This window comes from Pelodiscus sinensis, chromosome 3 (genome assembly GCF_052426305.1).
Source record: "Pelodiscus sinensis isolate ZL-2025 chromosome 3, ASM5242630v1, whole genome shotgun sequence".
Taxonomy (NCBI): Eukaryota; Metazoa; Chordata; order Testudines; family Trionychidae; genus Pelodiscus; species Pelodiscus sinensis.
In genome coordinates, this window is record NC_143054.1 from 56,287,836 (window position 1) to 56,308,164 (window position 20,329).

Below are 20,329 nucleotides of genomic sequence, written 5' to 3' on the forward strand. Positions count from 1 at the left end.
GTTTCTATAGCCTCTCAGCTGTAATTGTAACACACAGACATAATTACATCAAGTTCCAATTCAGTTATTTGTTTTCAATAGCAGCTACTTTGGCACAGTGCACCGTCCAACAGATGGTTTCATTTGTTTCTAATCTCATGAGCCAACCGAAGTCAGCTGTGGTGCTGTATTTCTTTTCAAAGTCATATCTGTGTTGAGTCAGCCAAGCTGTCAGGCTTAATGGCCTTGCTCTGAAAAGCAAGTCTTCCCCTTTTTTTAAAGCCTCCAAAATCTACAAAGAAATAATTTTATTCAATTACATTCAACTACTGTCAGGCATTCAAAATGCAGATTAGATACATGCTTCGTCTCCGGATAACAATGGTGGGTTAGCCTGAATGCCAAGGAAGCAGCCTGTACAACCTACTTTATTTGAAGAAACTATCTTGGCTGGGCATGTAAGTGTTACTTGTAGAATAGAAAGCCATACATACATTTTGATAGTTCCATTGTGTTCCATAGTATGCTCAACTCCTGCTGTATAGCTTTCTCATGCAGCGCGTGATTCTCAAACTGGCAAAAGATGCTGTAATAAGCAATTTTGGGGGAAAGGCAGGGGAGAACTGGAAAAACCTCAGCTTGTTAAACTTTCTCTTTCTTTCCAGAATCAGATCAATAATATGGACAGAACATTTTAAAACTGTATTGGAGGTTGGATAGGTAATGAAGGGATTCCACTAAGTGATTTATGGAGAAATAAGGAGCAAGTTTAATAAACTCTTCATCTACACATTTACATAAAAACACCAAGAAAATGGTAGCACCAAGTGATAAAATTTTAGAATCTCAGCATTGTGCATCTGGGTGTTTTTTGCAGGCCTCCTTTAAGATGTTCACATAATTATATTACTACTCTTTGTTTTTGGGGCCCATGTCTGTTCTCACTGCAGCCAATAGAAAAACTCCCTTTTGGCTTCAGTGGGATCAAAATTAGGGTCTTGCATATCGCAAATAACTACAATACTTTGGCTCAGAGCCAAATTGGCTCCTGTTTACTTGGGGGAATTGAGATGCAAATGTTTGTCTAAAACATGAATTTTCTGAGTATGTTAAGTACAGGCAGTCTCCGGGTTATGTACAAGTTAGGGACTGTAGGTTTGTTCTTAAGTTGAATTTGTATGTAAGTTGGAACTGGTACATATTGTAGGGGAAACTCTAGCCAAACATTTCTCCAGAGCTCAGTCTTATTTCTCCCACACCTCACTTCCCTCAGTCCTTTATTCTCAAGCTGAGGTGTCTGCTGAGAAAAGCCGCTCCGCGTCTCCCTGGTTTGCTGGGGGGAGGGGAGGGCGCTAGCTTTGCGTCTCCCTGGTCTGCTGGGGGAAAGCAGCTAGTGCAGGGTTGCCTCACCCCGTTTGTAAGTAGGGATCCGATGTAAGTCAGATCCATGTAACCCGGGGACTGCCTGTAATTATCTTACAACTTTAGAAAGTCAGCATCTGTTCTCAAATATATCTTGTTTCCCTCATTTTGCAAATACAATACTTTCTATATTATGTGTATTGTAAATAGAAAATGTTTAATAGAAATCAAATATTCTGCCATCAAAATAAAATACGCTTTCTCCATTTTTAAAAGGTACTCAGGGACTGGTGCATCTTCCAAGAATGGCATGGTCCTCATGGAGGTTGGCTTACTTAGTGGCTTCTCTGTATCACCAGATTTCTTTTCATTCAATGATCCAGTTAAGAAAGTGGAAAAGGACAATGGGAAAGTCAACCTATACTTAGACTCTGTAAGTTGAAAAAAATAAGAAAATGCATTTGTAATGGCAGCTGCTAAATTTAACTCACCCGCTATTTCAGGGGTGTGCAGGTCAGATCTGGCCCTCGGCTGCCTCATCAGTACCCTTATTACACAATAGATGCAGCTGCTTTAAACAGCAGGCTGCTAATTGCTATGTAGTCTAGGCAGGGAGAAGAAAGCTTTGCTCACCGTCCCTGCCTCCTAGCAAAAACCTCCATCTCCCATTGGCCAGTTTCTGGCCAATAGGAGCTGAGAAATTTTGGTGAAGGCAGGATCAGTGAATGAAGCCTCTTCAACCCTCCTCTCCCTCCCTGCACTGGAGCAGAGCCATGTGGAGCAGCTGCCCAACACACAGGAAAGGAGTCTGCAGAGCTGTTGGCTGGGAGCCGCCTAGGTAAGTGCCTCCCAGCCAGAGCCTGCCTCTGGCACCCCACCCGCTCTCTTGCCCCAACTGCCTGCCCCAGGCCACCACCCAAGCCCTCTGTATCCCCTATGCCCACCTCTTCCAGGTCACAACTCCCTCCCAGACCTTTCACCTCTCATACCAGAATCCTTTCCTGCACCCTTACCCCTCCCTGATCCTGCACCCCATTTCCCTGCCCCACATCATTACCCAAACTCTCTGCAGCCCTTCCCCCTGGTCACAACTCCCTTCCAGACCCTGCACCCCCTCTCACACCCTTCCCCAGACCCACACTTCCTCCTGCACCCCAGTCCTCTATTGTAAGCACCCTTCTACACCTCACCCACTATCCCAGACCCCGCGCCCCCTCCACAGAAATGCAGCCATTGACCACTTACCAAAATTTTGGAGTGGCCCCCCGAATAAAATTTATTTCCCACTCCTGCACTATTTGATTTCAGTACAGAAGGACAACTTTATAAAAAACACAATTACATCTTTTGGGGAGTAAATGTGGCTAAACCATGATTCGCAGGACATGAGTTTTTCCACTATTGTCAATGGAACAGTATGTGTAGGTAAAGACTATTTAGCTCAGTGTGTGTTTGCTGGATTGAGCCCTTAGTAAAATGTTTTCTTACTTCCATGGTCTGTGATTTCACTATATTTCCACTAAAGAGATCTTTAGAGTTGAGTTTTTAGTTTTAGTTTTTTATTACCCATCCTTTCCCTCACACCACCCTTTCTAGAATTCTCTGAAATGTTTCTCTTGTATTTTCCTAGCTAAATGAAACACAGGTTTGTGTGGCTATTCCTGCTGTGAGAGACTTCAAAGTAGCAAATACTCAAGACGCCTCCGTGACTATCATGGATTACTATGAACCCAGTAAGTGTCAGTCATTCTTGATAGATCATGGTGATTCACAAGCTAAAATATGCAACTATTGTATTCATAGAAGTAAACAGAGAAAATATGTAGATCAAGAAAAAACACTAGATACTTTACAAATGCCATAGGTTACTGTCCAGTAATCTGAAACGTGCCAAGAGTTACAATGAATTACTGTTATCTCTTTCAGTCTTAGTGGAGCAGTTCTCAGCTGGTGTGGATCAGCATAACTCCACTGAAGTCAATTTATACTAGCTGAGAACTTGCTCTAGTGTTACTAAGACTACCGAAATGAAGTATGAACTCTGGTGTTGTTCAAGTTAATGGCTATCTTTTAGGTGGCCCTTCCATCTCTTTCTTATGGTCTTAACTTGGCAATCCTTAGAAAAGAGGGTGCCAGTATTTTGAGTTCCAAAGTTATGTGAAAAAGATGTATGTGCAGAAATATTTCCCAGGTTCTGTTTTTAGGTGTGGTATGTGTTTTGAAGAAATTCAGCAATGTACAAAGCTCTTGGATAAAGTGGGAGGCGATGGGGAGTCATGTGGAGAGGTTAAGAAGGTGCAGAGAAAATGGAAGAGGACTGGGTTCTCCTGAAACGAACTGACCAAAATTTTAATGAAGATTTGAGTTTGGTTTAAGGAATGGATGAAAGGGTTGTACCACTTATTTTATCCAGCTTTGATTGTGCATCCCTTAGCATGACAGAGAAAATTCATATATTCCTGGTAGAATGCTGTTTTACAAAGTACTCTGTCCGGATGGAGATAATTCATTCATTCTATGTAAAATAAATATAATAAAATCCTAGTGACCGGAATTAAAAGGAGGTAGAAGTAATTAATTTATTCTGTGAGGTCATGTCTGTGAGTTAATGTTCCCTCTAATTTTTTTCCATGCATGTGCAAAATAACTTTTTGCAGTGAGACATGTGTGGATGTGTATCACCAATAGAAACGTGTTATTAGCTGTGAGCAACTGTGGGCAATCTGCTCATCTGCTGGACAGTATTTGAATCTCTCCTGGGTAGTAAACAGCTTACAGGAAACACTTCTGTAAATCTAAAGAGTGTTCACACCCTAAGGTGTTAGTTAACACACTGTAAAAATTTGTAGGTGATGTAAATATGTAATAGCTGGAATCTGTGGGCCAACTCCTATAGTTCTTATTTTGGTGAAATTTCCAGGACTGACTGGGTTCTGTAGGATTTAGCTTTTTATATATAACCCTGATGATGAACTAATCTCCAGAAATGACCGAGTGAATATTTGATACTTTTGAATTTACAGTGTATAAATAAATCATAGGCTTATGAAAATGTAGGGCTGAAAGAGAACTCAAGAGGACATCAAGTTCACTTCCCCATCTATACAGGGGAAGGATTAAGCATGTCTAGACATCCCTGAAAGGTGTCTGGCTAACCCAGGGATGGGCAACCAAGGCTAGTGAGTGGGATACATGAGTGGTCCTCCTTTGTCTTAGTGGACCACAAGATTGAAATCAGTCATGTGCACTAATCATGACCCCAAGAATAAGATTAAATACATTAATACATGGCATGCTGAATATTTTAAAACAAGTAGAAATGCTGTAATCCTTCATACATTAATAGAACTGTCATCAACTTCAAATAAAAAAGAAAGAGTTATACTTACTTTACAATTTGAAATTCCTTCCTGGCCTCTTCCCCGCCTCCTCTCCCAAGTGCATCCAATCTCTGCTCCTCCCCCTTCCTCCCAGCACTTCTGGAGCACTGTGAAATGCCCTATCCTTGCTCCTTCCCCTTCCTATCAGAGCGCATCCAAGCTCTGGGGAAAAAAAGGGAGAATCAGGGATGAGGGCTGAATCAGCCGATTCATGGTGCTCTAGAAGTGCTAAGAGGAAGGAGGAAGAGTAGGTGAGTGTGGTGAAAGAGAGTAGGGGAGGGGGTGCACGAACCACACTTGGCATCCCGGTGGGTTGCAGGTTGCTCATCACTGGTCTAACCTGTCCTTATAACAGTATAAACCCCTCCAATAACAGTGACTCAAAAACCTCCTTAGGTAACTTGTTCCAGTGATAAACTAGCCCTATAGTTCGAAAGTTGTCCTTAATATCTACCTGATATACTAAGCTGATTACTTCTTGTTCTACCCTTAGGGAACATAGAGCACCATTGATTGCCATTTTCTTTATAACAACCTTCTGCATTTGGCTACTGTTATGTCCATCTCAGCTTTCTCTTCTACAATTCTTTCATGACATTTCTTTCAACTTTTCTGCATAGGTCGGATATTCTAACAATATTATGATTTTTGTTGCTCTCCTCTGGACTCTCACCTGTTTGTTCACATCTTCCTTAAAGTATGGGTGCCTGAACCGGACTGAGGACTCACCATTTCTCAGTGGAACAGTAATCTTCTGTTGCTCACTCCTGTTAATATGTCCCAGAAAGACATTAGCCTTTTTTGCACAGCATCACACATTTGACACATACTCAATTTATGATACACTATTACCTCCATATTCTTTTCAGCAGTTCTGTCTAGCCCAGTGGTTCTCAAATTTTTTGGCCTGTAGCCCCCTGGCTCAATGCAAACCTTTCGGTGGATCACCAGTTGCTAATGGAAACTCACTGTTAATTTCATAATTATACCCAAGCCATTTTGCTAATGCTGCAGTTAGGGAGAATGGTTTAATTTAACCAGTAAGAAGGAAATATTAATTTAAATTATTAAACAGACTAAGCCAGGAAAGGGCAATACTTTTTAATGGGATGCCACTCCAAGATTTTGGTAAGTGGTCAAGGGTCGCACTTCCTTGGAGGGGCTGTGGGGTCTTCGACGGCAGGTGGGGTACAGAAGGGAGCTTGGGATAGAAGACTGGGGTGCAGGACGAAGTGTGGGGTCTGAGAGGGCGTTTGGGTGCAAGAGGGGGTTATGATCTGGGGCAGGGTAATGGAGTGCAGGGTCAGGGAGGGATATGTGTGCAGGAAAGGATTCTGGCCTGGGGAGGAGTATAGGATGGAGTGCAAGGTCTGGGAGGGAGCTGTGACCTGGAGGAAATAGGAAGAGGGGATAGATACAGAGGGCTTGGGTGATGGCCTGGGGCAAGTACTTCGCGGGAAAGCTAGAGGTAGGCTCGGGATGGGAGGCACTTACTTCGACAGCTCCTAGCCAGCAGCTCTACAGGAACCTGAGCCTCCCTTCCTGTGTGCTGGGGCCGGCTGCTCCACGAGCAACGAGGCAGTAGGGAGGGAGAGAGGGGTAAGTGAGGAAGTGAGAAGGCTTCTTTCGCTGCCCCTGCCATCAGCAAAATTTCTCATCTCCTATTGGTCTGAAACTGACCAATGGGAGCTGAGGGATTTTGCTAGGGGGTGGGGAAAGCATGTGAACCTTTCTCCTCCCTGCCCAGACTGCATAGCAATTTGCAGCCTGCTGTTTAAAACGGCTGCAGCTGCTCTTCAGTAATGGTGCCGGCAAAGTGGCCTTGGGCCAGCTCTGACGGCTAGGTGGCCTGGATTCGGCCTGCTAGCCACCTCTTGTCCACCCCTGGACTAAGCGCTTTAACTTTCTCATGTTAGTTTATCAAACTTCATTTTAAATAAGGCTAAATATTAATTTATGTCCAACACAAAAGGTTCCCATGTTTTCTTTATTAATGGCAGGGGGGAAACCTTTTTTGGGACGGGGGTCTCTCATTCACAAATGAAAATAAAAAAAACCCAAAAAACAAAACAAACAACCCCCCACTGAGACAGCTGAGACTCTTCTGGCCCTCCAGCCCCACTGGGGAAAGGAGAGGGACAGGGAGGACTGGGTTCAAGGCTTCCCATAGGCCAGATTTACTATTCTGGGGTTCCAGGGTTAGTGGATTTGTGGACCTCCCTAGGCTCTGGAGTTAGGACAAAAATGGGGGGGTCAGTTTGCAGGATGGCTGCCAGTAGGAGGAATGGGGGTGAAGGATCTGGGCAGGAAGTGGGGTGTAGGAGGGGGTGTGGGTGCAAGGTCTGGATGGTAGGTAGGGTGCAGGATCAGGCTGAAGGTAGGCTGTCTGGTCAGGGTACAGGATCAGGCTGGGGGTAAAGTGTCTGGCCAGGAGGGAGGGTGCACGAGCAGGCTGGGGGTGAGGGTCTTGTCGGAGGGGTTGCATGAGGGGGCCTGGTGTATGGGGGTCTGGGCAGAAAAGGGATGGGGGCACTTGCTTTTGCACCCTTCACTTCTGGCCAATGGGAGAAGTGGAGAAAGTCTTCAGGCAGTACACCCACGTGATGCTCTTCCCCCAGATGGGGGAGGAAGAAAACTTCTTCCCCATGAGCCAGATCATGCAGCGAGATTCGGGTCTTTCTTCCCTCCCCCAAGTGGGAAGCCAATGCTGGTGCTCCAACCTTCTGGAGGAGAGGGGAAGGAGAGCGAGCCTGGAGCACCAGTGCAGGTTCCCCACTGTAGGGGGAAGGAGAGGGCTGCACTCGAGCCATCAGGAACTAGAAGATGATGGTGGAGCACTAGGGGTCTCTGGACCATAGTTTGAGAACCACTGGTCTAGCTAATTAGTCCTCAGTTTAAATATCTGCATTTGATTTGTGATAGAGATGCAGTCATGTTAGTCTGGTCTAGCTGAAATAAAAGACAGGACTATAGAGCACTTTAAAGACTAACAAGATGGTTAATTAGGTGATGAGCTTTCATGGGTCAGACCCACTTCCTAAATACAGCACTTTGCACTTGTATTAACTGATTTCAGATCAGTTCTGTGAATTATGAAGATCATTTTGAATTCTAATCCTTTTCTCTTCTGGGCTTGCAGCCCCTTCCCAAACTTTATAAGCATACTCTCCATTTTGTCTTCCAAAGTGCTAATGGAAATATTGCAAGGCAGAGCCCTGTGGGACCCACTTGATATGACTTCTCAATTTGACAGCATAACACTGATAATGGCTCTTTGAGTATGGTCTTTCAGCTAGCTGTGCATCCACCTCACGTGATTTCATCTGCCCCATGTTTTCCTCCCTTACTTATATGAATATCATGTGGGAAAGTGTCAAAAACTACCCCCCCCAAAAAATGTATCATAGCTGCTGCTGCCCTCCTATCCACTAGGCTGGTTACCCAGTCAAAGAAGGAAATTAGATTGGTTTGCCATGATTTGTTCTTGACAAATCCACACTGGCTAGTCTCTATATTTGAACAGTGATTGTTTAACAGTGCATCACTCAGAGCTGTAAAAAATGAAAGTGTAATGTTCAGTTACATCTTCTAATACCAGATAAAAATGGCAATATAAATCACAAATATCTCACAGTTTTAACTCTAAATAAAGAAAAAGATTGCTTCACATATTATTTCACAAGCAGGCCATTCCGAATTTCATGCAAGATGGCCAATATAAGAATTTTTCCAATGCATGTGATGATAGTCAAAGTTTATTAGGTATCACAGGCAAGGAGTTTTGTGACTCTTTCCTCGTGCTGTGTTAATAAACAGTGTTCAATCCTATATGACATATGCCAGGAGCTGCAGTGCATTCAGTGCTCTGGAATTTTCTGGCATCGCCCATTGTTGCGAGAGAAAAAAGTTGGATGTGCATGTTAGTTGTAGGAGTCTTGTCTAATCTGATAAACTGTCTTTATGCCCAGGCTCTGATGAGAAGTTTGGAGAGGCCTTATCTCCTGGCTGTCTCAAGCAGTGTTTTAGCTACAGATAGACATGAAACTACATTTCCTTTCTGCAAATAAAACATTTTTTTTGAGGCTTTGGAAAATACAAACCTTTGACATGTCCCGCAGCATGTCATTTCAGAACTACTGAAATGGTTCCACAACAGGTATGCGTTGCTATCTCCAAAACCAAAAGGTGCTCCTTTGGCTTCCTGGGAGCCTGAGAAACCTGGCTCTGGTGGGCTATAGAGGAGTTTGGGAGCCCTGACTCCTAAGCTTACCAGCAGTAGAGCTGTTAAGGAGTCAGAGAGCTTGGGAGCTGGAGTACTAGGGGTACTTGCAGGCTTCTGCTTGAGAGCTCTCTAGACTGCTGGATGGGTTACCAGGGAGACAAAAGGGTGAGCTGGCAAGAAACCTGTCTAGAAGTTAACATGAATTGGCTAGGGATGTTTTATATTGGTTAATTGAATAGTCGAGTAACCTCATGAATTCTTATAATCAGAGCTCGACAATTAATGTAATCTACTCGCCCGTGGTGAATAGATTACAAGCCGGCACAGCCACGCAATGCGGTCAGCGCATGTGCAGCGCAGTCTGCGCACGCGCAGCGTGCCAAATCACATGGCTGGCGAGTGGGCTCGCTGCGGCTTGGCAAGCCCTGCTTATCATGAATTCTAACCTGATGAATTCTTATCTGTAGCCCCGGGGGCAGGGCCGGTAGGCAGTGTAGTCCAGCTTCACTCTTGGGGAGCCCCCTGCCACTCGCTGCTGCCTCTGATACAGAGGCAGCAGCACAAAGTGCCAGGCTGGAGCGGGTCCGGGAGGGGAGCCAGTTTAAAAGAGGCAAAGATTCATTTCTAAATCTGAGCAAACATGAAGAATTTTTTGCAATGTTTGCCACTGTCTGCATTAGTGTTTGGTTGCATCCCTTCAAAAATGCTTTCTCTATGAAGTTAAATGATCTTTTTTCTATTATTGTTTGTAGCGGCAGTATACAGCTGTAAGTTATTATTTTTTCTGAAGCACTGGCCAACTGCTGTTGATGGATTGAAACCATTGCTTTCCTCTTGCATGCTAGATTCCACTAGAAGTCATAGCATTTCAGTGGCTTGGTTCATCCCAAATATTTATTTTAAGAAAGAAACATGAACAAAATATCTCAAACTTCTGTGAAAATGCAGACTAAATATTTATTTGTTTGACATGATTCTCATTACGATCAGAAGCTGATGCTTACTAATTTATTTGGACAGGAAGAAGAGCAGTGAGAAGCTATAATTCAGAAGTGATGCAAGGCTTATCATCTTGTGCCTTCTGTGAAAATGACTGCAATCTTTGCAAAAGAGATACAGATTCCAATGACAGCTCTCCAGGATTGCATCAGCATTCTTCAATGATTTCTCTGTTTTGCTTATTGTTTGTAATCCAGGCAGGTTTGCTGCAGAGTTGGATTGTGTAAGAAGACAAATGTTTATATAGCACTTCTGAGATTTCCATAAATCACCCAAAGAAAGTGTTATATTCAGCAGGGCTGAATTGCAGAAGCATGAGATATCAGTGACTAACTGGCCTCCCATTGTGTTCTTTGGGAGCTGGATCGGGCCCATATGCAAACTCTGTTTCAGAAAACATTTTTTGTGTTTCTACTGGACACGTTTAACAACTTCTTAAATGCTTTTATCATGCTATAGTTATTTACATTTTTAAAAGAAATACAGAATTAGATTGAGAAAACAAGGCTAATTTTATTTTCCAAAGGTTCTTTTTCCTTTTTCAAGATTATTTTTGTTTTACTCACTGTTTATGGATTGGTGTTAAAAATTAAAGAATCTTAGGTTATGGAATTATTTTGGAAAATTATCTATCCCTTGATTTGATTTTTAGTAAGCATAACTGTAGGTTTGTATCATTACCCTGCTCAGTTCTGTTCTGCATACCTAAGGATACTTCATGTTAATACTAAACTCTATTGTACACATTCATGATTGCACAATAGGAAAAGTTGATGCAGCTATCTATAAAGCTGTTATGGAAGCCAGAAAGTGATGCATTCACAAATGGCTGATAATAATAATAATAATAATAATAAAAAAACCCACCCACATCTTTTTACCATTACAAAGAAGTCAGTTCCTGGCAGTTTTTAAGTTACATGCTTTTTAAAAGTAATCTGTTCAGAAGTTTCAGAAATGTTTAATACTCCTTACATTGAAAGATGGCTTTGACTCTCACAGTGAAATTTGGCAAGCAGAGACTCCATCCCTGGGACTTTATTTCTGAATATCCTAAAAATAATACTAAATACAATTTTCCTCTGCATAGTGAATGCTATAGCTGTTGAACTCTGGAAATTGGCAAGCAAATGTGATTGATACTCAAATGCCAACTGGCAAACCTGTGACCAGTGGCAGGAATCCAGGATCAAAGTTGGCTTGACCCAGTTCTGGTGTCCTTGAGTCTTATAGAAATGCCACTCTGGAGGACCTGTGTTATAGGAAACATTGTTGGACTGAACATGGGTGCTCAGGGCTGTGTTCTTTATGTTAATGATACTGGTGACCTTAGTCAGCAGCGACTATGCACTGAGACTGCTGCTGCAATTTTAGGATCTGATCCTGCAAACCATAACTCCCCTTATTGATTGAAGGAAAAGCCTGTAGGAATAGATTAAGTGGAATGTGTGTAAGCCTAACTTTAAACATATAAACACATGCTTCAGTGCTTTACCAGATTGGGACTCCAGGGAGGGAGGGTAGGGACTCCTTATTTCAGATTACAGACATGCATTGTGGCTTAAAACAATATACATCATACTCTTTCAAAGTTCTGCCAGAGTTGGACAGTAGGATCAGAAACTTGCTGCTTTTACAGTAACCACAAGTACCTGTTTGCTGAATAACTATGCTCCCACGCCATCCTTACCAAAACTGCCCAGAGTATTTAATCTGTGTTTTTTAAGCAACCAAAATTATAATTTAGTGTAAATATAGAGCAGAGGTGGGCAATACTTTTTTATGTAGGGGCACTCCAAGATTTTGGAAAATGGTCAAGGGCCACACTTTTCTGTGGAAGGGGTGCGGGATCTGAGATGGAGGTTGGGTGCAGAAGGGAGCTTGAGATAGGAGTTTAGGTGAAGAAAGGGGCTGTGACCTGGGCCAGGGGTTGGGGTGCAGGGTCTGGGAGGGAGTAGGGGTGCAGTGAATTTTGACCTGGGGGAAGGGTGTAGCAGGGATTGCAGGGTTGTGTGTGTGTGTGTGTGTGTGTGTGTGTGTGGAATTGTCTCCTGGGGGAGATGTGTGTGCAGAGGATTTGGGTGGTGACCTGGGACAGGGAGCTGGAAAGTGCGAGGGGCTGAGGTGCCGGAGGCAGGCTCTGGCTGGGCATCACTTACCTTAGGTAGATCCCAGCCAGCTGCTCAATAGGGTCCCCAAGGCAGGCTCCCTCCTGCAGCAGCCCCAGCCACATGGGTTCCCTCTGTGTGGAACTCAGGGCCACTCATCCCTGGGAGGTAAGGGGATGAGAGAGTTTGTGTGCTCCCATGATCACACCTGCGAGTGGGACCTCAGGGTGGGGGAGCATGCAAACTCTCTTGCCCCCTGCCAAGGTTGCACAGGGCCTAAAGGGAACCACCAGCTGTTTTGTACAGCTGGCAGCTCTCTCCATGCGCTGCATGCCACTGAGGGGAAAGGAGAGGAGAAAGGAGACTGCGCGCTCCCCCACCCCCAGATAAATCATCACAGCTGTAGGTAGGGGGAGCACGCAAACTCTCTCACCCCTGCCAGGGTTGTGTGGAGCCTAGAGGGAATCACCAGCTGTTTTGAACAGCTGGTGGCTCTCTGTATGTGTTGGGCACCCCTGGCAGGGAGAGGACACTTCGCACTCTCTCCTGCCTGCAGGCCAATTGGAGCCTGGAGGCAGAGGAGCACACAAAGTCTCTTGCTCCCTGTTTCCCCTCTAGATGCCACATGCTCCTGGCGGAGGGGAGCTGCCATTTTGAATAGCCTTGGGGTCTTGGCAGGGCAGGCTGGATCAAACAGCTCGGTGGGCCAGATCCAGCCTGCAAGCTATATCATGCCCACCCCTGGTTAGGGATGTAATAGTCTCGTTGATTAACCAATAAGCAAACACTTATAGGTTAATGCTGTAGAGTACACCCATTCCTCCCCTCTGGCAGTAATTTTTTTAGCAGGCTGGCCAACAGCATGTCTCAGTCCCAGCTTGTGCCGGGTCTAGAACCTACCCCCGCTGCAGCTCTGCATTTAAAGTGTATTAGGAGCCAGGTAGGCAGGCAGCCTGGCTCAGTTCCAGTTTGCACCAGGTCCAGAACTGCACCTCCGGACAAGGGCTGCTGCAGTGTGGAGTTGTAGGCAGCTGGTCCGTGAGGGGAGTAGTTTTTTAAAGGTAGAGCAGCAGCAATACGGGATGGCAGGGGGTTCCTGGGGACTATAGAATAGTCGACTAACTGATAAGAATTCATGCGGTTAATCGACTATTCAATTAACCAATGTTTATCATCCCTTCCCCGGTACAAAGGGGTATAAGGATTTGTTGCCTGCTGAGAGTTTCTTTTCTTTTGTGTTTAAATCAAAATGTAGCTCAGGAATATTACAAAAAACTCCAAACAAACATACATACGTGTGTGTGTGTGTGTGTGTGTGTGTGTGTGTGTGTGTGTGTGTGTGTGTGTGTGTGTGTGTGAGTGAGAGAGAGAGAGAGAGAGAGAGAGAGAGAGAGAATTAATTTTAAAAATATTATTAATGAATATAAGATCTCATTTTGGGTCTGATCCAAAACACCATTATAGTCAGTATAATCTTCATCTGTATTTTGATGTGAGTTGTATCCAGCTCACTGAGTAGTTTAATAGTACTTTATTCTGAGCTAGAATATTTGTAACTTACCCTTGTATCTTACCCTTTGAAATCAATGAGGCTTCTTCTATATGCAGTACCATGCTCCTGAATAAAGGTCTGGAATATGCCAACAATTAATAGAAAACCAAGGCCACACATTTGTAAAATAAATATTCCTCCTCCTCCTGAGTCTATCAACTTAGCTTATCCATCAGCTCTTTGGTCCCAGGTATAGAACATGGGCAGTCACAGATAGTGTATTCTTTGGATGCCATTTTTCACTTTGTATCAGAAGGCACTGACTCATTGGTGAACTTATAGAACATTTCTTTCACCTTACACTCTAGTTCTGGTGGGCTGCCATCGGGACTGTTGACATGTCACGTTCCTCAGATTTATTCTAAATTTCCAGAACACAGAGGCTACTTTTGGCTTGTACTGTACATAAAGCTATCAAGAAGGAAATTGACATGAGGTTTTATTGTGATAAAGAGGCTTGTTTTCCAGTGGAAATATACGGGAGATAAACTACTACTTTCTGTCAGTGGTGAAAAAAAAAAAAACCTTGAATTTTTTGTGACTACTCCTAGCTTCCCAAATACTCTCCAGAAACACAGGTTCAGTTTGCTTTTGTCTGACTTTTTGTAGCTTTGTTTTTCAGAAACAACACAAATTTTAAAGAGTTCTTAGCTGTGTAAAGACCAACACTAAGATACATCACCCATGCTGCATTCTTTCATGAAAAGTGTCATGATCAGTCTGTGAACAGTCCTTTTTATGTACAGCAGGGACAGCATTAAAAAAATCCAAATTTTCCTCCACACTAAAGCATATTGAAGGGAGGCATGAACATGTAATTTGACATGTAAAATAGAATATTGACTCTGAGGGGGTATGGATCTGTACATTCCATTGACAAGAATGATATCACTGGATCACTTTCTAATTATAGCTAATATCTTTCGTTGTGCCTCAGAATCATGGGATAATTTTGAAAGTATTCTGATTTTATATCTTATCTTTGCAGTAGATGAATTGGAGGAAAACACAATAGAGGACTCTACACTTCTCCATTGTGTATAGGAACCTGTATAAAATTGTTCAAGACACACATTTCTTCCAGTACTCTGGGAAGTCTATTCAGCTATAGGACTTGACCCTTCTCCCACAGAAGCTAATAGGAGATTTGGCCATACCCTTCAACTAGAGCCAGATCAAGTCCTTAAAGAGCACTGTTAAAACAATGCTTTTGAACAGCAGTCTTGTGCATTGTCTGATAGTTGCTATGTATTTGAAAAACATTGTTTGTTTCAGTATTCTTTGATGTTCTCAATGCCCTCCTCAACAATGCACTATTGATGCCTAGTCTCTAGGCTCATTATTATTTGTCTAACCACAAGAAATCACCATATATATGATACGATTCAAAGTAAAAATACAATGTAATTAAAGCATTTGAGGCCAAATTCTACCTTCACTTTCATCCATACAATCTCACTATAGGCAGTACAGCTTCATGGTGTTAACTGAGGGAAGATATTGAACCTACATGTTGAAATTCTGTATGTATCTAAATCTGAAGGCCTGTATGTGATGGATTATATCATTGTGAAACACTAGGCAATGTTTGCCCTTAGCTTTGAGTACTTTATCATAAGTATACCTGGACTGTGGAGTTTGCACAGTTCTATTTCCAGGGTTCCCAGCCAGGACCCCCACTACAGATTCTATAGTTTGCCAGATTGCAATGTATAGAGCTCTTTGATAGACCTTGTACTAGAGATGGAGATCTAGTGGGAAGGTGCAATTTTGAAAAGTGCCTAACAGCTGCTGATTTCCTTTGGGACTTGGACTCCAAAGTGACGTATGAAAATGGAGCTTATGCTCCTCAATCATTTTTAAAAACATTTCAAAGTTTTACTGCTTTAACTTAAATGGATTTAGACAGGTTCAAGAATCTGAATGTGTATAAGGATTGTCTCTTTAGAATATGTAATATATTAAAATGAGAATAATAAATATAGTTTTAATTTGCAGAATATGTAAAATGAGAGCAATGTTTGCAAAGGGTTGACTGTACGAAAGCCTAAAATCACTAAGGTCATTGATGGCTAGTTTGCTCCTGTGTCTATTTCAAAATCAAAGAAGAGAAGTCAAGTTCACCCTTATTAGTATTGTGCTTAATTTGGCCGTCATCATCATGTATTCTTTTATAATGTCACCGTCACATTTTCTACAGGTACTGTTTCCTTTTATACAGGCTCCTGTACTACTTTTGTTTTTCTCCTCTCAGTTTTTCATGATGGTAGAAGAGTTATTAACTATCACACTATGGAAAAGAAAGCAATGACCTTCTTATAACCATTTTAAGCTGTAGAATTTAATAGAGAATTATATCCCTATTAAATAATTTATATAGGATGGTTCAAAAACACATGGAAAGGATTTTACTTGGTAGTCAATTTAGTTTTGTCGATTTATAATTTCTAGAGAAGCCTATTTTAATCTATATTAAATTATATAGCGCTTACCCATTGCTCTGATGTCAAGGTTTTCAAGAAATATATATCCTCAGTAATTTATGGATGAGAACACAATAGCAGTTATTGTCTACTTGATCCATTCCCTTATTAGTTTCTTACCACAGAGGGGAACTACAGTATTAGGCACTATATGTTTGATTTCTACAGTTCTTCTTAGAGCAAGTTTATTCTGGTTTTGTATGCCATTTTGCAACATTATTGCACTATTATTATTTTATGCAATGAAGTCTGATAGCTTTAGTGTATCTGACCATTCTGAATACCTTATCCTTTCTTGTTGCCAATATTTCTGATATGTAAAAGTGTTAATTTGTAACTGTACAGTGAAATACTACATATGTATAACCAGTTGCTGAACAAGAAGCCTCTTTAGTTTTACATAATGCATTTGTTTTGATATTTCTGGGTACTCACACAAAATCTTAATTAAAGCTCATATCTTATGCCTTTTCTTATGCATCAATTTTTTTGGTGTTTTAAGGTGAATTTTATGCTAATGTAAATAAGGAAATAAAAGCATTGGTTTAAAGCAGATGTGCTACTTTGCTGCAGCACAGCAGTCCTAGTCTAGCGAATCTCTGCTGACTTATGTCTTGAGGCCTTAGCCAATTGTGCCAGAATTCAGTGCTGTAACAAGGTATTTTTGCACCAGGACAAAATATTAATTTTGCACCCTCTCTCCTTAGGTTAGCATGTGTCACGCTCTTTACTTTTTCTGCTTATTATTTTTACTTATTGCATCTTTGCACCCCTGATTACGACGCACCCAGGGCAAGCACCCAGCTTGCGGAGCTCTTGTTACGGACCTGCCAGAATTCTTCTTGCTTCGAGATATGGGCAAGTATCTGCTTTGATTTAGACTGAGGTCATCATGAATCTTTTCAATTTTAATTAAATCACAGATTTCTAAAAAAAAAAAAATCTTTTTATTCTAACTACTGTGCAACAGATTGCAGCCAGTTGGTTGTCCAAAAGTATAAGTTCTTTATTGTGAATGTTACGGGATTAAATACAGACTAGTCTATGTAAGAATTTGAGATTAAATGTGCTTTATTTTTATTCAGATACAAGTTGTGATGCCCATTTGAAATTCTATTAAAGATTACATTAATTTTTAACAAGTTGTCTGCCTACTTATTCTAACCAAAGAAATTCTGCTAGACTGACATCATTCAACAAGGATGTGATCAGGCTCATACCGATATTGGTAGGTCAGGAGCAATTGCCATTGTCTTCAACAGAAATAGACCCATGTGTAGTGAACTCTGTATGGATCTGTGTCAGTAATGAGCCCCATGAATGACACTGTTGCTTTGAATAAATGCAGGGATTTTTCAATGCAGAGTTTATTGTGGGACTGGGGCCGAAGCTGGCAACAAGGGAACACAGTTCAATCCTTACACAGTACTGGAATGTTTTATGGAATAATAATTGAGTAAATGTCAGCTGATTTTTCAGATTTCCCATGCTTTAAAAAAAGGGGAAATTACAACAGTCTGAAAGCAGTCCTTAGTTTTGAAAGTAATTAAAACTTCAATTAAAGTTGAAATGTCATGGAGGAAAAATCAATGCATCTACCGGATCAGTTCAAAGTGTTTGAAAATACAGTGTTGTTTTAAAAACAATAATATATTGCCTGGACCATTAACTGGGATAGTTAACAACTTACTGAAAACATACTTACCACCAGATGGCAGTAGGTGATTAGACAAACTCAAGTGTATGTCAAAATTATTTCTTTCATTTTCATTCTATGTGAATAAATTTTGCGGGGCTGTTTTATTTTTGTCCGATAGAAGAAGATTAATAATAAAGTAATTAAATTATTATGCTTAATCCTTTCCCCATATGTTTTTTAGTTGTGTTCTTATCCTTAACACATAACTTATGCTTATAAATTTGTTTCTCATAACAGAAAGAAACATTCCAAGAGTGGGAGATGGGTTCATAGTTTTCTCTTTTCTAAAATTATTTTTTCTCAAACCCAAGGGAACCATTGTCTTTACAGTATTTTTCTATATGTCTAATGCCAAAATGTCTGCCTTTTGGATTCACTCCCTATCTGCCTAAATATTCCTCAGTGCTAGTACTTTGGTAAGTAAACAGTGGTAATCTTTAAGGTCAATGAGGACTTTAGCAGACTGTAATCTTTGAATTTGTTGCTGTTCATTTTCTAATAATAACCCCTTCACAGTACTGTATGTGTGCTAAAGTGCATGTTCTGCAAATCATTCCTCTCTTGTTTTGTGTACTCATCATTGTGATTTTGTTCTCTATGTTGTACTGCTTTGATACTAATATGAACAAAATAGTATAATGATTACTTCAACATGTAGGACAGAGGCCTAATTGAACAACTAGAGTTTTGAGTAACCTAGAGATGAGCACATGTAATCAAAGTCAATTGTTAACCTGTGTCATCAACACATCATTGAATTCCAACTTGTTACCATACTGTTCAGATCTAGAACAGTCAAAAAAGCTTTTCCTTACTGCTGCGTTTGATCATCTTGTTATCAGCAATGGATACTGTGTGGGGACAAGAACTTAAAATGTGGAGATTTTATGAAACTGATGTAAATAATCTCATTTTTACAAAGACTGGGTTCCGATTTCATGAGTTAGGACACGTGATTGGCAGGATCTCTGTACCATTATGTAAACTTCCATATGAGTTCACAACCTGCTTTAAAAGTAATTCACAGCCCTACAACTTTTGGGTCTGAGGCCAGTGATTAAGTATTTTCTGGAGAGCTGTATTCATTTCAGAAAGTGCAATTCTAAGTATCTGTATTTGGAATATTCTGAACAAACAACATTTTCCTTGTGTCATATGTCACTTTTCCCCTTTAGAACCGAGGGTGCATCAAGGGAGGGAGAATGTGATTGAATATATGAGGCAATTGTATAGGATAAAATGATTCACTTACTGTTTCATGGTAGTAAACCCCCAGAACTCTCAGCTGATGCATAACCAGGTTAAGTTATGTAGCATATCAATATATATCCTTTATGTGACAATTTTTTCTAACCGTTATTGAAAACTCAATACAGCTGTTATTACCTGCATTGAACACAGATATACAGACTGAAATAGGAAAGCTTCATCAATATAAATAAATCAGTTTCACTGCATCGCCTACATTTATTCCCATTAAAAAAAAATTGTGTGGATATCTTTTTGGCAAGCCCTACATCCTGTGCTGTAGGTCTTTGAACAGGTTACTTATAAAGTTGCATTTCATTGAAGTTGCTCTGACAAAGCCATTCTTAAATATCTTGTCTGAATGTCTTTCCCAAAGTGCACAGCCTGAGAAGTAGCTGGGTTCCATAGAGTGTTTAAAAAAGTTAGTCTCTTTTTGTTATGGGGACAGAGTGAAATGCTTCAAAACAGGACCACAGTATAACTGATGCAGTGATGCCCACCTGAATTTGCCAAAAACTTGAAGCAATGGCTTTGGCATCTGAATGCTGCATTCATTTAATGTGGGGTTAACTTCCATGTTAATAAGGAAATGATAAATGTCACTACTGTTAACTGTTTCACTGCTCACCCAGGCATGTAAGAAAGTGAAGTCCAGAAGAGATCTGTTCTTTCCCAATACTCTTCAGATGACACAAAAAATGGGTGGTGTGATAAATACTAAGGTCAGGTCTGGTCTACAGAGCGATCTGAAGGGATTGGTAAATTGGGCTGACAAACAACCTGTGTTTTCATAGTGCCGAAAGCAAGGCCAGACATCTAAGCACATCGAATGTAGCCCAGCCTTTTTGGATAGAGACTGTATTTTTGGGAAGGAGTGATTGTGGAAGAGCCATTGGTGGATGTCGAACTGAGACATGAGCTCCCAGTGCACTGTAGTAGCTAAGTGAACAAACACAATCCTTGGAGATAGAAACGGGAATATCAAATAAAGCAGAAAAGTGGTGTTAACAACACTATTTATGGCATTAGGGATACCATTACTAGCACATTGTGTCCAGTTCTGGTATCTGTTCTTTAAAAAGGGTATTAAACTAATTGAACACAAGTCAAGGAAAAGCGACAAGAATGATTTGAGGTCTAAAGGATCTGCGTTGCAATGAGAGATGTAAAGAGCTCATTTAGTTTATTCAGAAGAGGTGTAACAGATGTCTTGCTCTATACAATCTATAAGCACTTACACAGGGAAAAGATGTTTTCTAGAGGAGGGCTCTTCAGTCTAGTAAACAAAGGCATAACA

At 41.3% G+C, this 20,329-nt stretch overlaps 1 protein-coding gene across 1 annotated transcript in view; it reads left to right on the forward strand.

The window, feature by feature from the left end:
• Positions 1-16,556, forward strand: part of CD109 (CD109 molecule) — a 136,355-nt gene extending 119,799 nt beyond the window's left edge. Inside the window, exons 31-33 of the mRNA XM_075923776.2 lie at positions 1,618-1,774; positions 2,972-3,074; positions 9,964-16,556. Of these exons, the coding sequence (XP_075779891.2) occupies positions 1,618-1,774; positions 2,972-3,074; positions 9,964-10,169 (466 nt within the window). The 3' untranslated portion in view covers positions 10,170-16,556. The remainder of the gene's footprint in view (positions 1-1,617; positions 1,775-2,971; positions 3,075-9,963) is intronic.
• Positions 16,557-20,329: the final 3,773 nt, after the last annotated feature.